The 24,043-nt window shown below is 37.6% G+C and overlaps 1 protein-coding gene and 1 long non-coding RNA gene across 6 annotated transcripts in view; one reads left to right on the forward strand and one right to left on the reverse strand.

Moving 5' to 3' along the window:
- TAFA5 (TAFA chemokine like family member 5) overlaps window positions 1-24,043 on the forward strand; it is a 281,468-nt gene that overhangs the window by 195,396 nt on the left and 62,029 nt on the right. For 2 of the 4 annotated variants that reach the window (XR_015913211.1, XR_728821.2), the window contains exons 3-4: window positions 11,820-11,947; window positions 16,268-16,387. Coding sequence is in view for 1 of the 4 variants with exons in the window: in XM_088521906.1 (XP_088378032.1) it covers window positions 11,820-11,947 (128 nt within the window). In the remaining 3 variants the exon portion in view is untranslated. The remainder of the gene's footprint in view (window positions 1-11,819; window positions 11,948-16,267; window positions 16,388-24,043) is intronic. The other 2 variants (XR_015913212.1, XM_088521906.1) reach the window with 1 other exon arrangement.
- The window catches only part of LOC148595234 (uncharacterized), a 684,188-nt gene that overhangs the window by 40,081 nt on the left and 620,064 nt on the right, over window positions 1-24,043 (reverse strand). The gene's annotated exons all lie outside the window — the stretch shown is intronic.

A 24,043-nucleotide genomic window follows, 5' to 3' on the forward strand; every position in this document is an offset into this window, starting at 1 on the left:
ATTTAGAATATGTGACCATCTGATACTGGAGGTGTTTGTTTACTGGGCAGCCAAATTACTCAAATTTACCCAGCGTCTTTTTATTACTGTAAAACGCCTTGATATTGCTTTTATCCACTGTTCTAAACAGTGTTCTGTATTTTTTTCTGACCATATCCCCTCTAGCTATCTCTTTGCCTTGTAGTATTGCCTTTACATTATTCTCTGGAGGGAGTAGAAAAACAATTAATCTTTTGCTTGTTGCTCTATAATTAATATTACTGTAGTGTCTAAGGCTTTTTGTAAAGGTCTGGACTTACCTCGTGGGGAACTTCAGTGTTCCTGTCAATGCCAATGTGGCAACTGGTTGTAGTAGTGGCAACACAGTCCACCAGTTCTTGATATCATATTGTTGCAGTGTCTCTGTCCTTCTCACCTGCAGTTCAGTGTTAGCAATATTTTTAGGCACGGCTGCTGCAAATGACTCAAGTGCCATCACTGTCCTTCTGCGTTCTGTCATCCGTACTTGAGACAGAGCTAAAAGTGCTTTTCCTGTTCTTTACAGCAGAGAAAAATTAAGCAAAACTTTCAGTGGAAGCACTCTGTTATTTCTCTACAAAATCCTGCATCTGGCTCTTAATCCATAATTCCCGATAGCACGAACTTCTTCCACACATGTTACAGAGGAGGAGGATCTTTTAGGTCACCTCATCCTGCTTCCAGCCGTCCATAGATTCACATAAGGCGAAGAAGCCATGTCACATCTGCACTGAAAGAGAGCATTATTTTCACAGAGCATGAGTGCTGCACTGATACTGGAGGGAAGAAAAAAGACCTTTTTCCTGTAAAGGGTGTGTGAGATGAAGTTGTAGCATGTCTGCATAAAAGGCTCTTTGTTTGCTGATATTCTGCTAATGGTGCTTTGAATATGAATGTTTTGCAAGCAAGAAACAGGCCATGATTCAGATTAAGTGCCACAAAGAAAACTGGAGCCTCACTGGGAGTGAAAGAAAGTCTTTGGCATTTTGGCAGTCTGTTTTTGAACAGGCTGTGCAGACTCAAGTAGTCAAGATCATGCATATAATACATGCAGTGTTACGGCTTAGTGTCCACTACAACTCGGAAAAAAAATCACATTTACATCACAGAAAAATTGCTGAGTGATTTGCTGCCAAATAAATTCTTTCCACCCCCCCCCCTTTTTTTTTTGTCCTCTGCCCCCATTGAAACAAAAGCAAGGCATAAATCTCCAGCAGGCTTGAAGTCCCAGCTAATCCATATATTTGAAATCATTACTACTGTATATCATACTGCTATCTTTATTTCTATAATCATCATTATTTCTTATCTGGATTATTTTGTATTTGTTGGTGAACTTAGAAAACCTCTTAAAATATGGTTCACCTTTACCTGATAGTAAAAAGACAAAACTACACAAAGATACAGGTAATTCAGTATTGTACTGAAGAGAGGCAGGGAGAATTAGCAGTTACGGTTTCTTAATCTACAAGTAGCTTGGTCAAGTAGCACTTTATCAAGAGGAACCCTCCAGAAACCCATTGCAGGTTTTGCCTATGTCAAGACTTATAAACTTGGTGCTGTTCATATTGTTAGAGAATACAAATATTTCCGGTAAGGCTTGCCCATTGCTTCTGTCAGCCAGAGTGTGTTGAGAAAGCATTTGCAGATGGTTGCTATTAGAAGGAACAATGACAATTTCTGCAGGTGAAGTATCTAACTTTCTTACAATCATATATTAAAGAGGTAGAACTACAATTATAAAACCAAAGTCAGTTTGTCATTTTTAAAAACACTTCAAACACAGCATGCATTAATATTTTTGTGATTATTATTATTGAATATACTTTTCTATGTAAAAGGGAAAAAAAAGCAATAGTAGGAGATATAAATTTGACCTGATTTATCTTTAGGAACACATAGTGTTTTGTTAAGCACACCCCTCAGCTATGCAGGGTTTAGTAGTGGGAGACCAATATGCTCCTATGAGAGTTAAGAAGGAGTTTCATAGGAATTACACTGAAGTCTAAGGAACAGAGGACTTTTGCCCTTGCACATTTAATAGGCTGCCATAAGAGTTAGTAGAGAAGTGATCATTCTTTGTTAATCAGTAGAGGATATCTTTCTAAAAGGTATGCTTTACCTCAATCAGAAATTACTGAGGTTATTATAGGAATTGCTGGGTTAAAAATTATGGCTTTCATTATGGTGGAGATCAGATTAGATCAGTATTATTGGTTGTTTCTGTCCCTAAAATCTATGATTCTATCACAGTGTAAAGAAAAGGGCAATAAAGAAACATAGGTTAAACCTTTCAGTGGCCTGTCTTTGTCAACTGCTTTTTGTCTGTCAGTCTAATTTTTAACAATTTCAGAAGCTGCTGCAGAAGCAAATGTGTTTATAGCACCTTATTTCTAGTGTCCATAACATGTAGAAAAGAAACTCAACAGTTATTATATATGTTCTTCCTGTGTCCTTTGGCCAAACCAGCATGCTGCTTTTGAAGAGCTCAGGGCTCCCGCTGGACATCAGAGTGGCTGTGTCATATGAGCAATCGCATGGCAGATGTTTCCCCCCACCTCTTTTTTTATCCTCTCCCACTTTATAACCAATTGTCTGATTTCACAGAAATATTTTTGGAAATGTTGAGTGGTATCTTCTAATGATGGTGGAGAGAGGGAGAATACTGGCCTTTAAATAACCTTCTATGGGTGTTCATAGATTTGCTGGATATGTTTCAATAAATAAAGTTTTGCTGTTAGATGAAGAAAGAGAGACCATTTATTCCTTCTAATCATTGGCTCCTTTTTATTGTAGTACAATTTTATATTGTAATTCATTTGAAGATTTTTTATGAAGCAAAATCTGATGCATCTTTGAAAATTAGATACTGTGTGTTTTACATTACACATACAAAGTAAAAACATCCCCACATTAGCTGGAATTTCAAAATGGAATGCATTATGTGTCTTCTTAAAATAGAAACCTTACATAAAATGTAAGACAGTCATTTGATCAGATATCAATTTGATATTTGTTTTTCAGATACTAAGACAAAAACAAAGAAATCTTTGCTCAGTTTTGGGGGTAGATGTTATCCAAATTAAGCACAAAAAAAGGAAGGGAAAAAATCCAAGTTTCATGTAGTATAAGTCCTAAGAAAGGAATAGAAACATCTTATGTTTATATGAAAAGCAACACTAAATGAAATCATGTCTTTATATGCCAGTCAGAAAGCAGGGTCTGCACAGTCGTGATGTCAGATTGCTTTCTGACAGATTTGTGATTGACAGAACTGTCCACATGTATCACAACCATGTGTAAAAGAGTTTCCCATTGACAGCTTAGCATTTGATGGCATGCTGTGTAAATTAACATTGATGCTGTATTTAAACCCGTTTGCACTCCTCTTGGTAAAACACTGGTAAATGAAAGCAGAAGTCATGACAAAAAGCCAGTTTCCAAGCTATCTAGAGCTCATCACCTCTATGATTACCATCACTGTGGCAAGTTTAGTGGGGAGCTGACAAAGAAATGTAACACAGATATATACTGTGTTTCGTGAGTTTCAGAAGAATCACACCTGATTATATTCATCGTATTCTCACTGTGAAGGGTGATCTCATGTAATTACCTTCCTACCTCTTTGTTTTCATCTGCTTTATTTGTTAAGAGTTTTCTGAATGTTTATTATGGCAGCATTGATTTATCTTAAAATCTGTAGCGTAACTGTAGCTTATTTGTACTATTGGATCAAAACAAAAAGTCACAGGCTGATCCAAAAGGGATTAGAATTTTCTGCAACACAGCATCTAGTCATATAAAATAGAGGAATAGATCATGGGGGGTATGTTGTAAGTACAGTCTTGTGGCTGAGTTTCTTTTTCTAAGACTTTAAATCATTCATATAGGAGTAGCTGTTGGTCTGCTACCCGTCGTAGTGATGATAACTCATATTTCAGATCGATTTGCTTGCATATTCTATTCTTGCACACATGGCGAAGGAGGGCAAAATTTCCCATTGCTGTGGGTGCTGACAAAGAAAGCCTTTGAGAACAGGAGAATTACTATGTCTTTCAGTGCAAAGGAAAAATGTCACCACCATGTCACACACAGCAGCAGTGCACAAGCTGGCACTGGACTGGGAAAGTACCAACGGCAGCGAGGGCCAGAGGAGAACCAATCTGCTAAATGCTTCTCCCTTGAATGCACACAGGGAATATTGACTGCATTTATCAGAACTGCCTTTAAGGGATTAAAGAATAACTGATTTCATTTCTAATGCACGTAGATTCTCACTGCTTGTCCATGCAAAAAAATGTAGTGCTGCCACATCAGGAGTGCTGTTTTTAGGGTGTTGGTTTTTTTTGTTTGTTTGTTTGTTTGTTTGTTTTTTTCTACTGACCATGATTTGCACATACTCAAAGCTTGCAATTCTTGGGGTCCTCCCTCCTCCTCCACAGCTTCCCAGTTTTATATGTGCACTACTTGGGTGCTTTACACAACACCCAAGATACTCATGTGGTGAGGAGTATCTATCGGCACAGTACTTTCACATTCTTCCTTTAAGTGCAACGCATCGAGACTTCCACTGCGCTATTCTGCATATATCAGGAAAACTTGAATTGGTGTGCTTAAAAGAAGAAAAAAAAAAAAAAAAGTTGATTTGTTTCTTAGCCTCCACTTACCCATATTGCCCTACTGACTTCACTGAATGAGCTGTGTAGGCTTTTCACCTTAGCTGCCTCAGTAGCTGTTTTTGTCCTGAGCTGTCCTCTTTTTCCTTCCTTTCTTGTCGTGTTCTTTTTTTTCTATTTTCTGTTATCTGTTTTCTTGCTACTTTCCGTTATGTCTCTCCCTTGTCTCTATCCTTTGCTGTTGTCTTCTTTGGTACTAAAATTGCTGTCCCTCTCCTGTTAAATTTGCTGTTTCGCGTGTGTTGGCAGCAAAGTGGAATGTGATGAAAACCTGATCTCGGAAGGCTTCTCTGCTGGCATATCACAGATCCGATTTTTAGCAAATTTTACTTTGCTTCCAGCACACTAATTGAATACAGCAGAGCAGAACAGCAGGGGACAGAAAGAGAAGACACGGAGTCCCGACAAAGACTTTCTCTAGGGGTAGGTGTTCAATTAGCATCCCTTATTAGACAGCAAATGCTAACTACCCACAGACAAAGCAGCACTAGATCATTCACAGATTGAAAACTAGTGGGTCTGTGCAGCTCTGGGTATTCAGGCGCACACTGAACTCCACGCATGTGTTGGGAGCCAGGCTGCCTATTTAGTTAGAAACAGATGAGAAGAGGCTAGCAGCATACATAATGCATTCAAAGAAAAGTCTAAAATGTGCAGCTTTTATCTGTATTTAGATACCTAGAGTTTCTTATATCCTCAGGCACTGATAGTCTCAGGATGCTTGTTATGATCCTGTGAGATCAAATGATACTGAATGTGTGTGTCTGTATGTATGTTTCTGTTAGATTGCTTTATAAGCAGCTGAAAAATATGGGGTATATTTGCTAAATTACTCTTCCTTCTAAGCAATTGTAGTAATTGCCAGAGAAAGGGTAGGGAGCTGACGATGAACAGAGATATACAATCTCAAATGAGAGCAATTATATGGGGAAGAAAATTGGCTGTTGGAATTTAAAATGGAAACGGGCATAAGCTGACTGTGAAACTAATTTATAAGATTTTTTTCCTTATTAGAATATTGTTTCTTTCATAGAAATGTCTGAAAAACTGGATGTAGCCAAATGTAAGATACTTATCATTTGATCACTGAGTCACATAGTGTTAGGTCTCCAAAGATGAGCTACAGAGGTAGAGGCCAGGAAAATACATGCTTGTTTATACACTACAAAAGGTCAGATATCTTGTCTTCCTGCACATTTAATCTCTTGTGTTAATTTTTATCATTTGTGTATTTGTTTATTGTTTGAGACATCATAATGAGGAAATTTTGCTATTTGGAGGCACCATCAGGAAAGAAGACAAGATTTGTTTAATTTCATCAGAATGATCCCTGACTCTGGGTTATACCTCAGCTTTTGTTCTTTTCTGTTTGTTTTGTTTTTATTTTTATTTATATTTTGCATTTGTATTCTTTTAGCTTCTGTTTTGTGTTCTGAGGATTTAGTAATCAATTATGATATTTTGGACTGTGCTGTCTATACTGATGTAGTTAATGAATAAGTTCCTATATAGACACAGCTTAATTGAGCAACCTCGCATGTTATGGCTCAATTCTACAGAATGATTCGTATTTGTAGCAGAGGTGCCCCTTAGGCAGCCTTAGCTTGGGATGGTACAGATGTTCGCCTAACCTGGATGTAGTCAAGACTTGCTCCTCATGAATATGCATCTTGCATGATGTCATCTGTACTAGTTATGGTAAATCAACTCTTTTATCCTTTTACAATAAGCAGATTAATATTGAAGGACTCTCATTCAAAACTGGGGAAAGCAGTAAGATCTTTCTCCTATTGATAACAAGAGTCGGGATGAGCTAAGGCAAAAAGCCTCTGCCTGATCTTTAAATCTTTTACTCTTCCTCTAGTTACTCAATGTTAATTTGTAGTTAGTGTGTTGTTGCCTGCAGGATCACTTTTTCTACACATTTTGCCACTTCAGCTCAAGTATCCCTCGCAAACTTAACAGCAAGAGCAGAATGACAAAATGGGTATCTAGACATTGCTATATTGCTGTTCCTAAGATTAAATAGTCTTCCGTTTAGATGCCCTATAAATAATTGACACAAGCGAAGTCTTTGTGAATTAACACTGCTTCCAATTTTGTAAGTGGGGCAGAATGCCTGCTGTAAAAGGTATCTAAGGTTTGTAATGTTTCCTTGTTGTATAGTAAAATAGATTAATGTTTGGGGCTTACATACATTTACAGTCAAATTGCTGCTCTAAAGACAGTTCATGATTGCAATGTCTTATTAAAGTACCGTGATCCAGTTTGTGTTTCTACTGGCCTCTTTCTTCCTGACACAATTTAACTGATACATGGTTTTAGAAGCCTATTACTTTGCAAAAAAATTGTTTTCATTGTTTAACTTCTCATATATATGTATTAAAACATGCTGTCTTTCTGAAGGAAAAATGGAGCAGGGAAAGGTCTCCTTGCTAGTAACCACCAAGAATTTTGAGACCTCGAAGAGGTTTTGCTTCCGCTGCTGCAGCAAACTTGTATGAGCCTGGGCAAATTGATTAACCTCTCTACAAAATGGGGACAATAATCATTATTTACCAGGCACAATTTAAAGTCAGTAAAGTTAAAAAGTTCTACATAATTTGGAATCCTTAATAAGTGAACATACATTTGCTCTGAATCTAGCAGAGGAGACGGGTTACACCTAAATAACATGGAAAAGTAAAAAAGAAAAACATAAGATACAGAGAACAGAGAGGTTATGATGGAAACCAGTGATGAGTTGGAAGTGATGGAGTATTAGATCCTGCTCAGAGTTAAATAGAAAGGAGATCATTAGGATAAATACATTTGTCTAGCTACATCAGCTATGGGAATCAGCTATGCTGATTAGTTTTCTTCAAAGTTCAAAGAGAAGAATAGTGCAGTAGTAGATGAAAATAACATATATATATATATTTTCTCCTAGACTATCTTTAAGAGCTATAAGTTATCAGAGAAAATATTTTGAAGGAGGACATCCATAGTTATATTCAACAGCTCCTCTACTTCAGGCATCTGGAACTAGCTTACAAACTAGCTAACAAACTGGCTTATAACAACTTTCCTTTCTTTCTTTAGCTTCCTATAGTATGTATTTCATTATGATATGCTAACAGTTACATGTCAGTTTTCATGTCTAGGAGTACTGTGTGTTCTGAAATCAATCTGCCAAATGATGTTTATACTAATATTCTTATTCAATGAGAAAGTAATTTTTTTTTTAATTACCAAGTTGCCTATGCGTAATAATCTTCCCATGTTCTAGTGCAACATGTTTTTAGATGGCTGCAAGCTTCTGCATTTTCTGCTGCTGAGTAAGATTTATCTCTCTTTTTGATGTCACAAAAAAGATCATACTGTTGCATTGTGAAATGCAGCAGCTCATAACAGACTGAATGAACGGCAAATGTGTGAGAAGAAAATTAAAAAAATAAAAAATCATCCAGGATGCTTTGAAACACACTTCTGAGTCAAGCATTCTGAAACGGGGATATCCTGATTGTAGACAGAGCCTTTTTTCTTTTTAACAAGTAACTGAAAATCCATTGCAAAGTGTTCTATTATATAAAAGAGTTAAGAACACTTTAACGGGGATCTTGTCATCATGTCACTGTAACCTCTGCCTGCCTGGAACCCATCCGAACAGTTTGTATGAGAAGCCCTTGGACAGGCTCCATTTGTTCCCCAGTTCCAACAGCATCATCCAAGAAAGCGGCTCTACCATGTGCCGAGCACCGTCGGTTCCCATTAGCTTCAGCTTAAGTGAGGGGGCACAGCCCTTCTTAGGAAACGCAAAGCAGTGTCAGATCAGATTCTTAAGATGAAATTCAGTCCTCTGCAGCAGATCTGCACAAGGCCTATGTATCATTTAAGTGCCACTTAATTCTTTATAATGGCGCTTGGAGTGGTTTCCAAGAGTCTGATAGTCTTTTTGCTGTCTGTCTGCACAGGGCTGAATTTCACCCCTCGTGAATATACACAGTGAAAATGCAACGGTACTGCCTCAGGAAATACATTGTATTCCTTTGCTTTGACTAGTGTAACTCAGTTTAAATTACTGATGAAAATCCTTGATGCTCTACTGATAAAATTGTTCTATGCTTTGTTCTGTATATTATATATTTTGCTCCACTGTGACATTCTGCTATAATGGGCAAACCTAAAAGCCAAAATGCAGGACATAATGCCATAGAGATGGCTCTGGCCTGTGCTTTAAAACTGTGCTTAAGCATGAGCTTAAGAGAAGATACCGTAGCTATAAAAGCTTCAGTTTCTATAGCAACGTAAGGGTGCCTGTAAGGCCCACTCTTAGCAAATGGTCTGGGTAGCAAAGCCTGGTAAGAGGGGAATAGGAGTGTAAATTGTGTTTGTGTGTGTGTATTTGTGGGACAAACATACCACTGTTATGTGTCTGTTAACATACCGTGAGTGTCACGTATTGCGGTCAGTGTTTAGTGCTGTTTAGGGCTGTTCCTGAATGTATAGTTTAATTATTGCTGTTTACCTGCCAATAAATTTATAAACTGCTTTGATCCTGATAAACTTTAAACCAGCTGAGCTGTGTAGGTTTCCTCACCCCACAGCAATAAGACACTTGAATTCTCATGGCCTAAATGCATGGCTAGCCTGTGCATTTAACACAGAAATTATTTAGATTTTATGTTCAGTTAGATGCTCTTGGTGGGTTCCAAATTTGTGTGGAAATAGCCAATACCCAGAGCAGGGACTCCATGTATTTGTGGTATAACAGATAGATCCATTCTCAGAAAGCAACCAAGCACACACACCAAGAGGAATTATTGGAGGAGAGAAGTATTTTTCAAAATTAGTTAAATTTATATTTCCAGGAAAACCTCCCACCTGAAAGAGTAGAGGCAATTAATATGCATTTTGCAGTTTAACTGACTATACATTTTTTAGTGATCCTTCATATTGTTGAGACATTGCTAAAAATAGCTATTCTGATACGTGAATTGCAAAATATATGAATCCAGGTAGGCAAGGCTTGTTGTTAATTTACTGAGCTTTTTCTGTAAAGCATTCAGCTAGATGCATGCCTTCCCTCAGGAAGGCTGAGAATATTAGCTATACATAGGAGATTTTACCCTTGAAAAATTCTACAATCCAGTTTGTGGTAGATTAATGCCAATGGACCCCAAGTGCAATCCAGATTTGTAGTATGTGTTACAATAACTTAGTGGATCTCCTTCAAAAAAAAAAATTGTGGTTATGAAAATTGTTTGGGAGTAATTCCTTCAGCGGTATATATTGCCTAATGATCAGTGCAAATTCCTATGTAGAGGTTTGGAAGCTAAAGTGTTTTTTATAATGAAAATCTTAATATGAATTTCAGATGGAGCTTTCACTGAAATAAATCAGTGTTCATTATGTTGCTAGAGCTCACCAGCAATCGTACTGGGACTGAGGACGCAAGTTGTTCACGTCAAAATATTGGAATGGATTTTATTAAAAGACTTTAAATTATAGTTCTATTTGTTGCCATGTTCTAGTGGCGCTGGGAATTGTATTCTTAAGTAGTTTCAGACAGAGGAAGTCAGGGAAATAGTGATACTGAATCGCACGTTCAGGTGAGCAGGGAGAGCTGGATCTGCCGCAAGGTTAAAAAGGCCGCTCTTCAGCTCCTTGGACCCAAGGTTAATTTGGAGCATCAAAAGCTTCTTTTACAGTTATCTTGCTGAACATTTTCCCTTGTGCATCTTTTTTTTCTGGGTTGGGTTTGTGTTTGCTGAAATATGCTGCATGAGAATGGTGTCACACCTCACCGTAGGGGAAGGCCTAGTCGGTGTCCCCATGTGTGCAATATCTGTGTTGTTCTGCCCTTTCGTGCTTGAACACCGTTTTGAAGAAATTAGGGTGGCTAAGCGTTCTTGCAGTGAAGCCCAAGACTACTGAGATGATCTCTGAAGGAGCTGTGGTCAATTTTCTGTGCACTAAGAACCTTGTCTCATTCTAGTCTCAGTGAAAGATGCAGTGTTTGGGGGTCCTTGTATCATGTAGCATGAACGCAGTGCACTGTTCAAGCGGGTGCATTTGTGTATATGCATCCCAGACTCAACACTCTACCAGAAACTCTTGACTTCAGCTACAGAATGAAAGAATGATGAAATGTTATATGTTAGTTATAATGCTCCATACTCTGCCAGAAGGCATTCAGATACTACAGAACAGACCACACACACACGTACTCTCACAAAACTACCCTCTGCCCTGCTGTCCCTCTCTGAGGAAAAAAAATCTGTGCCTACAAGCTCCTCTCGAACGTGTTTAATGCAGTCGGAGCTCTGTTGCTCCCAGACTGCCTGCTATGTGACCTTGACATTCTGCAGAAACAGCTTGCCAGAGACACTAGGTGCTAGTGGGAGCCACCAAGCACCCAACATGACACCTTGCAGTCAGGAAAGTTCTTGGCGATATCCCCTCCTCTGTTATAACAGCATAATAAGGTTTATGCTTCAGTCTTTTTCCCTCTGCTTGCTGTCTCCCTCCCCACAGTTTCTTAACCTTCATTTCCTTCAATGCTTGTCCTTCTTGCATTCCTCATTCCTGCCATTACCCATTCCTACTGCTGTGATTATCACAGTTTCACAGTCACTCCCTTTCACTTTTCCTTCCACTTGTGTATTATAGCTCTTCTCTCACCCCTGCGTCTCTCACGTCTGTTTACTCCTTAAGTTCTTCAGGATAAGAAGTGTCTGTTCAAGTCTGTGCAGGGTCTAACACACTGGATCTCAGCTTAAATCTCTTTTGGATACCATCATGATCAGTAATAGCAATTCCTCTTCAGTTGTTAGCACACTCAGCAATAGTTCACCAACTGGAGGGAGCATGTAATTAGAAAATTAGCTGATTTTTATGTTCTTTCTGCTTACACAAGGGCTGCCTTGTGTTTTGCTGTTGTTTTTTGAACTCCTATTTTTATTATGAAACTGTTTGGCACAGCAGGTGTTGTAAATAATTTTGTAAATTGCCTCAGGCTGTCTACATCATAACCTATGGCTGCATTATCAGATGATGAAAATAGTCAACTCTAATGAGAAAGTGTTCAGAGATAAGCGAAATGGGAACCCTTTTGCCAACTGTTTTTGTTTTTCTCTTCCACAGCACGAATTATCAAAACAAAACAGTGGTGTGAAATGCTTCCATGTTTAGAAGGAGAAGGCTGTGATTTGCTAATCAATAAATCAGGCTGGACCTGCACACAACCAGGGGGACGGATAAAGACAACCACGGTAGGCCACTTGTCTTTCTGTATTTCTTAAGTTTCTCTTCACTGCAGTTCACTGAAAAATAGAGGGGTTTTAAATCATGTTTCAGTACAGATATGTAGAGTCTGCTGTCTTAAATTAATTAATTAAATTATGTGTCCAAGTGGGTTCACTGAAATGCATACCCATGCTAACTCAAAGACAGGAAACATGTATAATTCCCACAGATGCTAAGAATGGCAATTATGTACAAGTTTACTTGAAAGGGATCAGTGGTTTATAAAACACTTATTTTCAGGCAGAAAAATGAGTCCTTTTGCTTTACTGTGCAAGAATTCTCCTATGCTGAAGGATAGGGAACCCATGAGTTCAGTCCAGCAGGGTGAAAAGAAAGTTTTCTTCAGAAACTAGATAAGAAATAATTTTGCTATTCCTCCTATGCTGAAAAAGCAAGTTTCACAGACAGAGCTTCAGCTTTTAATGAGGCAATAAGCAAGACCTAAAGAAAACATAAGAGAGTCATTCTTTTACCTTCCTTTTGGTCCTAGTTTGGTACTAAAACCTTCAAATATCTGGTGTCGTGTCCTGTACTTGAAGAAATTGTAGTGAAGCTGACAGTGTATATGACAGTGATAGTTGCTGGGGGCTTAGATTTCTAGAAAATATTCTCAGACAGTAGTAATTCTTTGACTTCAAAAAATATAAAATATCTTAACAGTAATGATACAGAAACTTTTTTCTAGACCTCTTGAGATAATATTTTCTCCCTATAATATTTTGTCTTTTTAAAAAAAAAAAAAGTTTATAGGGTGCCTGATCCCATATTTAAATAAGTGCAAGTTCAAGTTCTTAAACTCTACTTGCCATTCTACCATAAACTACTTTAGTGAGGACTAAACTAAGGCCCATCATTCCCTGAACACTTTTTTTTTTTTCTTCCTGAGCAGAAGATAGTCCCTAGTGCAAAACCTTTATTGTTTTAGAATGTCTTTATTTTGGAAAATTAGCATGTTTTCACTTTCAAAAATGAAAGATTTGGTGATATGTTATAATATATCTACAAAGCAAACTTTATGAATTATGATCACTGTTTGATATTCCTGTATTTGTCAGACATACTTTACTTAACTGACAGCACTGCAAAAGTAACTCAGTCTCCGAGGTGTTGCTTAAATATTGTTTGCCTTTAGATCTTTTTCATTCAAGTTATGTAATGGTGATATAAAAACAAATGTAGGAAATAAATATTTGGAATAGTAACATCAACTTCCAAGGACGAAAAGACCTAATATTAGGATAACTTTGACATACCAAAAATACTATCTTAAATCACATTAATTCAGAGGTATTATTTATATGAAAGGTGAAGCGGAAAATTCATGTACTGTGGCAGATTTCCAATCATCATTACAGTTCTTTTTTTGATGTTTTATGTTAATGGCATGACTGAGTAATGTAAGCAGGCAGAGGACCTATGCTTTAGTATCCGTCTTTAATGAAGTGATTCAAACTCAGTTTATATCCTTTCAGATTTAAAACCAGAAACCCAGTTCTGAACTCTTGGTTGTTTGTGTGGCTCTTTATTACTGCTAATATGAGTGGAATTACTTATTATTTTGATTAACATAAACAAAATCAGTCATGCCTCATCATGTTAAAATTATGTCTATGTCAAGTGCAGTATTATTAAACAGTCGTATATGGAGACATAACTGGCCTTGGTGAAGAGAGATTCAGCCCAAGAGCCAGCTGCAGAGCCGCTCTGAGCATAAACATTGATTTAACTTCAAGCATCTTTCAACAGTTGGTATTGTGCATACAGACACACACACACAGAGTGCATTTCAACCAAGCCAAACCAGAAACTCATAGTGTTTCAAAAAGCTCTAAATTCAGAAAGAGGGTGTGTGGGGGGAGAAAAATAATAAATAATACCAAGTTGCAATGCACTGTTACTAAAATCAGAAATGCATGTTTGGTCTATGGCTGCTTGGTTGAAGGATAAGGGAAGTTTGGGGAAATTCATTAATACATTAACCTGATGTGATTGTGATAAAACCCATTAAAAATAAAAGACTAAACACACTAAACAGAAATACCAAGAGATGTTATTTCTTATAGCAATACTCTTGGGTGAGTAACTGCTGTTGCAGTCAAGTAACTTTTATTTTTGATCCTAATCAACACACCTGAATTGCTGGGTCAATACTAGTGTCTAAGTATAGCAGAAATGATTAGCAGTGCCCTGGGATGGGCCAGGAAAATGGTCCCAGGAACCACGGGGTAGTTGATGTCCAAATATATTAATTGAATTACTACACATTAAATGTCTAATATTCAAAGGAAATAATTCTTGATCACATCTCCAGTGATAGAAGTATGAGGTCCTTGATTTGTTTAATTTCAATTTTGATATAGTTCTTAACCTAGTATTTACAGGCCCTTCCTGCTAATGTTTATTTATATCCCGAAGATACCTAGCAGTAGGTCTTGCATTATCATAGGGGTCTGTGTAATATAGCAGAGATATCACTGTTTGGTAAATGCTGAGGACAATCATTTGCTACCTAAGGCATGCTAAAGGCAGAACAGTATTGAACTCTGATGGACTGAGAGCAGCTGTTGTGACAACACCAGCTTTGCATTCATTTCAGACGCCCATGTAGAAGTACAACTTTTTAAGTATTGGTATTAGAAGTAGCACATGAAAAGGTAGTACTTACTAGTGGAGATCCGGTCTGGGAGATGAGTCTTTTTTAGTGTGAGAAGTCATCAAGTTAACTGTACTTCTGAAAAAAATATAAAAAAAGATGATTCTTTTTCCATAATGTCTTTATGTCTTTAATGTTTTTTTCATTTTTTTCCATATGAAAATACCAAGCAAACAGCAAATGCAAATACCATTTTTTTCTTCCAAAGCGAAAGTGCAATTTCCTAAGTTGTTTGGAAAGTGCTGCTGCCACTCTGTGCTTTGTGTCAAAATTATTTAGGCTTTCTATGCAGAGCCAGATTTTTTTCAATGCCTGGCACTTTTAGTAATCACCTCTGGAAATAATGCAACCAAATCGAAATTCTCTCCTCACATGGGTAGCAGTGTTTTATGTCCATTTTGTGCTCACTTTGCACAGCTATAAATGACTACACAAGGTGCAAGGCAAAGGAGAATCAGACTCAAAGTATACTCTAAATGGATCTGGATGTCACTTCTGCCCTGTCATCCTTTCTACAAGGTGTGAATGAACCAAGGATTTTTCATCTGCTAAAAGGCTTTTAGAATTGAGGATTGACTGGGCTAACTGCCATTCTATATATTAAGCAGCTGACTGTCAATACAAGGAAACAATATGGCAACTTGTAAAAGAAGATGCTTGTAAAAGAAGAAAGCAAGAGAATACTACACAATTGTTAGCACTTTGAAGACACTAAGTGCTTTTATATAGCAAATGTCCCTACAGTCGCTTTAAAATCACCTGCCTTACAAACTGTTCTGCTTTTGCTATTTTCTTTCCTCATTCAGTTCCTTCTTTAAAAAAAAAAAAAAAAGTATGTAGTTTCAATAATGCCAGAAGATATATCTTTTTTTCTTTTTTGAGATACTATTTCTCTTTTATATATCTAGTACAAAACTTGCCAGTGTCTAAATGAGAAGATACACAATGCATTGGCTTTACAGGGGAGATTAATTTTAGAACCAAAGTGTATATATGTTGTCAATGATCCATCACTACCTAATTGTTACTTAATTAATTCCTTCTTCTACATGATGTGATTTCAATGCATGGAGCTTAAGAGAATATTCATGCGCCAGTTCCTCAGTAGCTAACCTTTCTAAACCTTTGCAATTTTACTGCTAAATTAGCTGAAGTGGGAAATTAAGAAATGAAGAAGCTAAGAGAGAGCTCACAGTGGATAAAAGGTGTAATTACTCTGACATGGAGCTCAGTGCTTAGCTAGTAAAATTTACTAAGGATCTAACTTCACCAAGGGACGTGACTTTCTTAATAGAGTTTACTTACACACAGAGCAACTTAGCATTCCTTGCCATTAATATAAATGACATGCTGGCTGGGTTGGAAAGGCAATTTGTTCCCTACCCTGAGAAATACTATAGTTGTTTGCACTGGCTGCTATTTAAATGAAGATTTTTTTTTTTTTGCAGATCTTTATCAGACACAGATGTATGATAAAGATAAATTGGATAAGTTGAACCAGCTTCTTTTTCATCATTGACTAACCAGCAATGTGCTCTCATTCATATAATTACATTCAATTTTTGAAGTAAAAATAATTTTATATATATATGTTACATATTTGTAACATACCTGAGAATTTACTTTTTTTTAGACTGAAGACCAGCTGGAAATGTCCTGAGGCCATGGTCTAGTGGTCTGAGCTTGGGACTGGGAGCCAGAAACTCCTGAGCTCTAATCCCGGCTCTGACAGTGACTCCCTCTGTGGCCTTGGGTAAGTCACTAAATGTCTCTGCCTCAGCTTCCCCAGCAGTGAACATAAGTTCAACAAACCTTAAAAACCTATCTCATTGAATTTGGAGTTAATATTTTGAGTTGAGTCTTGAGTTAATATTTTAAGAGGTTTAGGAATTAAGAGTAATTGAAAATGCAAATATTGTTTTTTATAAATGTCCTTACTAGTTATTTAGACCTAAAGGGTGATGTTGATTGTTTATCAATCCAGTTAATTCCTGCCTCTGAGGATTTGCTCTCATCTACTTTTCCTGTTCATAGGCATATGATCATGCTGGGGGATGCAGGGAAGCAATGCAGTTTGCAGAGGCAACAGGACAATATCGTGGTGAGACCTGTGTTTCAGTAGAGATGGGCAGTCTCATTACACAGCTGAGGCAGGAGATTGGAAGGGAACCAAGTGCAAAGTGTGGAAGTGAAGACTGACTGATGCCTAATCTGAATAAAACCAAGCTATGAGGGTAGGACAGGAAAACAAAGCAACAAGATAAAGAGGAATCAGACCTTTCTTTCACCTAAGAGTGCAGCTTCATGATAACCTAAACCAATCTAAATCCAGACTGCCCCAGTCCTGTCCTCCCTTCCCCCTGGTTATATATGGCTGGCCTTTCACTTGGGCAGACACTAAGTGCTTTGGGAACTGCCTGGATAGCCAAGTTTTCTTGAAAACTGCCTGGAAAGCCAGATAGTTTTCAGCTACATAATTTCCTGAATGCAGTCCTCCAGAGCTGCACATGTACAAATGCTGGCTCAAGAAAGGGATGGGAATGCATGATTTAGGTGACAGAGAAAGTGGAACAGCACTGAAGTAACTCAGATATATGGCAGTTTCGATTATCTCGATCCAAAACCAATGAGATATGTCCACCTTTATCTACACACTTCCCATATATTCTGGACCATCAGCAACTGCTGCTGGGCATGCCTAGTTAGTTCTTTCATCTAACAACGCTATGCTTCCCCATTTGCACTTACTGAAGAATTCTGAAAGTTGTCCCTGAGATACAGGCATAGAGTTTCTTTCCCTCACAGGGAATACCTTAATGTACTTTTTTTGGAAGAATATATCTTAAACTGTGGTGGATGCTGTACTATTCTGTAATGGAGACTTTAAAATAGCTTCTCTGTTCTCTAATACAGGTTCACTGTTCCTTATTTCCTTTAGAACATTTGTAAGCCTAGAGATTATACTTGGGAACTTGAGTGCAGTCCCTCTGTGAATAATGTGGTGACTGATTGATTTCTGAAGAAATATTCATTTCTACTGATGGATATTGGACATCTCTGGAGCAGTAAAGAAACTTGAATGTCGCATAGAAGTCAATGAAATAATCTTGCTATATTTGGGAAGCAGCAAGACGTTGCTATGGTAAAAGACTCTGTTGGAGCAATATTCCTAGACCTAAATGGACACGTGGTATTATGGCTGAGGACAGCTAGCAAAGAGCCAGTTCTGATCAATGAGACATAAAAGAAAGAAATCCCTTCCTATACATTTGAAATAATCAACAGTAACAAAACGGCCAATTGCCTGTTTTGAAATAATGTGAAAATCACATTATTTCATGTAGACCAGATCTCTGAGAACTTTTTATTTCCTTTCTATTCCTCCCTTTTTCTCTATGAAAATCTTGAGAATCCCTGATAAGTTTGGTTTTTCTCCTGCAGAGAAATCCTCTAATTGTTCCAGCTAAAACAGAATTTGATTTTCTCTAAGGATAGAAATATCTTGTATGTAAAAGTTTATGGGGTCATGGGGAACTGATACATAGTTCTCATAACAGTACAGATAGCTTGCTTAATCTGTCTCCCTCTAGATGGGCCTTAAAGAAGACAGTCACCCCTTTTAAAGATAGTTGGACTGGATTGGATGAGGTTGAATGGTGATGTTTGTTATGTAGATTCACTGATTGATAGATTTTATTGGGAGTTGTATTTTGCAGACCTCTGTAGTAATTTCTTTCTTTTGCATGAAGCAAGTAATAAAGCTGGAGATGCATTTGGCCATTCCTTAAGGGATGATACTACCTCAAATCACAAAATAAGGGATTTCTGTAGCTGAGAAATGTGCAGGCCTGCTCTGGGTTAAAGGGGAATATCCTTTGTGTAATGTGCTGCAGTTTTAGGGCATACTGTTCTAGTTTAGGAAGGTATCAGATACAAGTCAATTCTATGAGTTCACTTGGCCTGTGAGATTGGTACATCTGAAGCTTGGACAAGGACAAAAACTTTATGATCAGAATTATTTCTGGGAATCGTTACATTTGACTTGAATTCATAAATAGTGTCTGAGCCTAGAGCATGAGCTAATGTGCCCAACTTTGCTATTCAAAGAGAGAAATAAGTCCTATCTAGATCTACATCAGGACATTGAGTTTTGTGTTTCCAGTGGCTCTATAGACATCTTAGGTATCTCTAGAAGACAGTTCAAATCTCTGCAGGCTAGTTTTTATCCAATGACAATTTAAAAGTGTATATATGTTTCAGCGATATAAGTCTGTAGCTTTTGTTTTAATCCTTTTTGAGTGTCTTATCTCCTGGGCTTGGACAGGCTTTATCCTGACTGCTCTCCATCAGATTTCATGATTTGTATTCCTTGCTTAAGGAAAGTTAAGTGGCTTAACTTTTGGAAGAGAAGTGAAAAATTGTCTGATTCAGGTCATTTGCCTGGTGATCATGGCATTCTCCTGTAATATAGAAGCTAGGAATTCAATTTCCTTTGCTCTAAATAGGCTATAAAGCCCAGGTTTCCTGCCTCCTAGATGTATAGTCTAACCATTAGTTCATTAGTTAGGCAAAGATGAATGGACCTGTTGTCATCATCCTTGATTGCCTGTAGGGAGAACATGTTTTCTGACTTCTTCTAGAGGCTTAGTGGTTCATTTTGTGGTACCTAAATCTGGGGTGTAACAGGAATTTTACATGTCCATCTCAGAATAGTCATTTCTAAGCATGGAAAAATTTCACTGACATGTAAAATTCAGACCAGTGATACCTAATATATTAAAGCCTTGAAAACCATGGTATATGAAAGATTGGATTTCACAGGCTTAAATGCTTATGTCCTAACCTAAGGATTTAGTCAGCATGCCTCATTCATTGTATTGTTTGTCAAATAATCATTAAAGTGCTTTTTCCTCAGACTTTCAATAGTAAGTTGGTGTTTGTGAAAGAGTAGTTTGGAGCCATTAGTAAAATTGAACCCATGCTCTGTCATATCTAGGCTACTGCAGGAAATCCAGAGCATCAGACTTGCATATATAGAGAGATGGGGTAATGTGCTTAGTGCAGGATAGGGAAGTGTTGTGAAAAGCATTTGTGGGAGGAAAATTTGAAACATGTAAATTTGATGACTAGCTTAATTTTTATAGTCACATTTTATGTCTATATTTTTAAGTCAAATCATCACATGTTGCTCTTTCTCCTTGCAATGATTTGACCTGGAGGAGGACAGCCTTCCCTTTCATCTCCATTTCATTTATTATTTGAGTACATAGATTAAACATATACTTGCACTTTTAAAGCATGGAAGTCATCCTGTTTTCAGTACATTTTATTATATTAGGCACAATTCCTTTCATCTCTGTTTTTCCTTTGTGAATTGCTGTCTTGTTCTTCTCATCCTTGCTGTGACTAACTCCACTGAAATCAATAGAATTACATCAAGAATGAATTTATCTATGTATGTAATAAGGCTAGCTATTAGAACCTCTAATTACAAAATACATGCTTTGCTGAACTGCAGTGTTTCTGTCATCTCCATCATTAATCGCTTCATCCTTTTTAAAATGTGATAAGAATATAAGCTCCCTGGCAGATGTTTGTAATGATACCAGTGAGTCAGGCCAAGAGTACTTTGGTAGCATGTTATCCAGCTGCTACACTCAAGGAGTGTGAAAGCATCTCTAACTGCATTATTCAAATGGTCATGCTGTTCTGATGTGTTGTCAGCTGGCTATAGTGAGACCAATGCATATACTTAGTAATGCAGAAAATCACTCCCATTCCATACCACAGAAATTATAGTTTATTTTTTCATTTCGGAAAATATAAAGAAAATTGAGCAAAACTTCCTCTAAGTGTAATTCTGTGACTAGCATGCGCTTGTTTTGGATTCAACAAATAAAACCAGGCTCTAATGAATGGCTAGATATGTTTTCTCTTTAATTATTAAATTGATTATTAAATTAAATTATTATTGCCTGTTACTTAGACATCTCATTAAAAGCTAGGAATGCCGTGTTTTATATTGCATATATATATTAAGTATGTCAAATTAATGAACTTTAAAATGAAACAATTTTTGAGTGTCTCCCAAAATTTTGCAGAAGTTGCTGACAAGGCATTTTGTCTTTTAGTCTTATTCCTATTAGAAGGTACAATACTGAGCATATTTGTCAGTTTTTAATGAAATTGCTGAAGTATCAGGAATTTGCATAGAAATAACAAATTTTTTAAAAGGAAACAAAAAACAGACATGCACAAAACATCTGCCATAGAAATGTCTGTATTCATATAAAGAATTCTGCCATGAAACCAAGCATTGCATAAAAACTTGGCACCATAGCTTAGCAGGGTATTATAGTTAGGTTGTAAAGAATGAAATATCTGCACATCAAGGTTTATGTGGCTTTTCAAGGAAATCTTCATTACAGTGCTATAAAGCTTAACCAAAATCATATAATCTAGCTGGAAAAAAAACTTATTTGCAGTTACCAGATGTAAAAATAATTTGTTATGTAGTGTATATTACATTACAAATTCAAATGTGTGGGGTTTAGTTGTAAAACTTTCTGTGAACAGTGGGAGTAATGAAGCCATATTCTTTATTCTCTGCAATCCTGATTAGTTTTCTTTAATGTCACCCAAAACTCCAAGAGCCCCAGTTCTTCTCAGGACTTAATGTATCTGGTTCCCTCCTGCATTTTCTGCTTCCCCTCGCTGCCATATCATGTGCTCCTTCTCACCTACAACCTACCTGTTGTATTTGGCCTTCTGACAGTATGAGCTGTGGTTTGTGCAGGCTATATTTGCCTTCTGACACTCCAGCTGCAGTTCTTCCCTCAGCAGGCATTCTAATAAGCATTAATTAATCATTAGCAATTTGTTTAGTCTGCCCTGATGCCAAACTTTCAGAGACTTATTATTTTTGTGATCTCTATCAAAATTAGTTGAAAGTGGTCTACAGTCTCAAATATTAACAATTTGAGAAGAGCCTTATCATAAGCAGAAGACAGGATAGGAATGTAGAATAGTGAAGTTAGAGTGTGTCACTGTTGATATTTTCAGATTGATTTTTATGGACTGATTTTACAAGTATCACATGCTTTTCAAGTCTGAAGTTGTCACAGCTTTTGTGACAGAATGATCCACTGAAAAGGCATAATGGAGCTCACAAGAGTATTATAAATGCTTCCTACATCTTTTTTTATGAGGCCTTGCTCCAGGCACAGTCTACTCACAAATCATGTACAGTTTGTAAAATTTTTGCTAGCATCAACAAAACTGAAGACATACTGTACTGTATTAACTACAGCATCAAATAAGAATCTTGGTACAGCTTTAAAATTGCAGCATGGTGCATTAATAAAATTGGTATAAGTTTTTTGTATGTTCACTCAAGAATAGCCCTGTAATTCCCTGAAAACATTCATGGGGTAAAAATGTTCCCAAACAATCTCTCTCTTAATACCCTTTTCATAGAATCGTAGATATGATGCCCTTTTCATAGAATCAAAGAATCATAGAATGCTTAGGGTTGGAAGGGACCTCTAGAGGTCATCTAGTCCAGCCCCCCTGCACACGCAAGGTCACCTAGAGCATGGGGCACAGGACTGCATCCAAGCGGGTTTTGAAGATCTCCAGAGAAGGAGACTCCACAACCTCTCTGGGCAGCCTGTTCCAGTGCTCTGTCACCCTCACTGTTAAAAATTTTTTCCTTAAGTTCATGCGGAACTTTTGGTGCTTCAGTTTGTGGCCATTACCTCTAGTTCTGTTGGTGGCCACCATTGAAAAGAGGCCAGCACCATCCTCCTCACTGCCTCCCTTGAGGTACTTATAGACACTGATTAGATCCCCTCTCAGCCTTCTCTTCTCCAGGCTGAACAGGCCCAGCTCCCTCAGCCTCTCCTCGTAGGGCAGATGTTCCAGGCCCCTGATCATCCTTGTGGCCCTGCGCTGGACTCTCTCCAGCAGCTCCACATCCCTCTTGTACTGTGGAGCCCAGAACTGGACACAATAATCCAGATGTGGCCTCACCAGGGCTGAGTAGAGAGGCAGGATCACCTCATTCGACCTGCTGGAGACGCTCTTTTAAATGATTTGAATGTCTACTTAGGGACACAGAGGTAGGCAGTTATTATAATCAGGAATATAGACCTTACCTACTGGTAACTACATGTCTTTATGCATGAGGGCATCTTCTGTAGACATGACAGCCTCAGTAACCATCCTCTGCAACTCCAGGAGAAGGTCTGATCTACAACTGTGGTCTAGATGCAGAAGATTTGACCTTTATATGCGGTCCATGGGGCCCATCTCTTCAATGCTAGCTAGCAATAGGAGCAGAAGTGAACTAACACATTGACTTCATATGACTTTCTCTAAGCAATTTAGAAGCTGATTTCAAGCAAATCTTATGGGAATGAGACAACCATGTAGCAATTACTGAAAAATATTTTCAGTTATTCATTTTCCATTAAAGGAGGGCTAAAAATCTTGTTTGCTGATAGTAGATGATAATATTTCCTCTGAGTCTCATTAGATATGGAAGGGCAGAATTTGTAGAGCTTCTTACAGTAATATGCTGCTGACCAGCACTGAGTATGTAGGCTTCATCGCACTGCACTGTTTTGTACTTGCTTTATTGTATTATGTAAGAAAAATCTAAGGATTTCACTGCTTAGCATCAACGCCCAAATTGCAGTAATGGTTTGGTACTCTTCAGATTCTCTTCACTTGTTTACATTCTGATTATGTTTTTTTTTTTCTTAAGTATTTCAAAAGGTCTCCTACCAGTGAATAATCAAACACAGTAAAAGAACTTCAACCTTCTCAATAAATGAACATGAAATGAAAAGAACATGAGCATCCATAGATATAATTCTACCTTTGGTAAAAGTCCATATTGTGTGACAGAGATAATATTGCTCACCAATTATTTCAAGCTGGTTGTTCTGAAGTGGCTTATTAGCAGTGCAGAAAGAAATTGCACTGACAGGTGTATTTCTTTGTTCGCTTTGAGTACTATGATTTCTGGAGCAATCCCTTTCAAACCCAATATTTCATTAGGATCTGATAAAAGAAGGAAGAATAAGATCCTAGAGCAAAAAATATTAGCAATCATCTACAACAGGAGTAATGCTAGTACTTGTAGCCTTGCATGTAGTATATGCTTCAGTAGAATCTTTTGGTCCACCAGTCGCTCCAGAAATCTCCACATAGCTCCCAGAAAGTCTTTTTGAAAGTTTCCTGGAAAATCTTAGATTGCTTGCATTGAATGTGCTGTTCACCACCTTGTGTTTATCACTGTGTGAGCAGACTTCATGTAAGTCCAGGGACAGGCTGTTCTTTAGAAAGCTAAAATAGAATTGAACTGCGTAAAAGTGTTGGTGAGACTCTACCTAGAATGAATCAG

The sequence above is a fragment of the Tinamus guttatus genome, unplaced genomic scaffold (genome assembly GCF_059628265.1).
Source record: "Tinamus guttatus ecotype Peru unplaced genomic scaffold, ASM5962826v1 Tinamus_guttatus_pri_ptg000138l, whole genome shotgun sequence".
NCBI lineage: Eukaryota > Metazoa > Chordata > Aves > Tinamiformes > Tinamidae > Tinamus > Tinamus guttatus.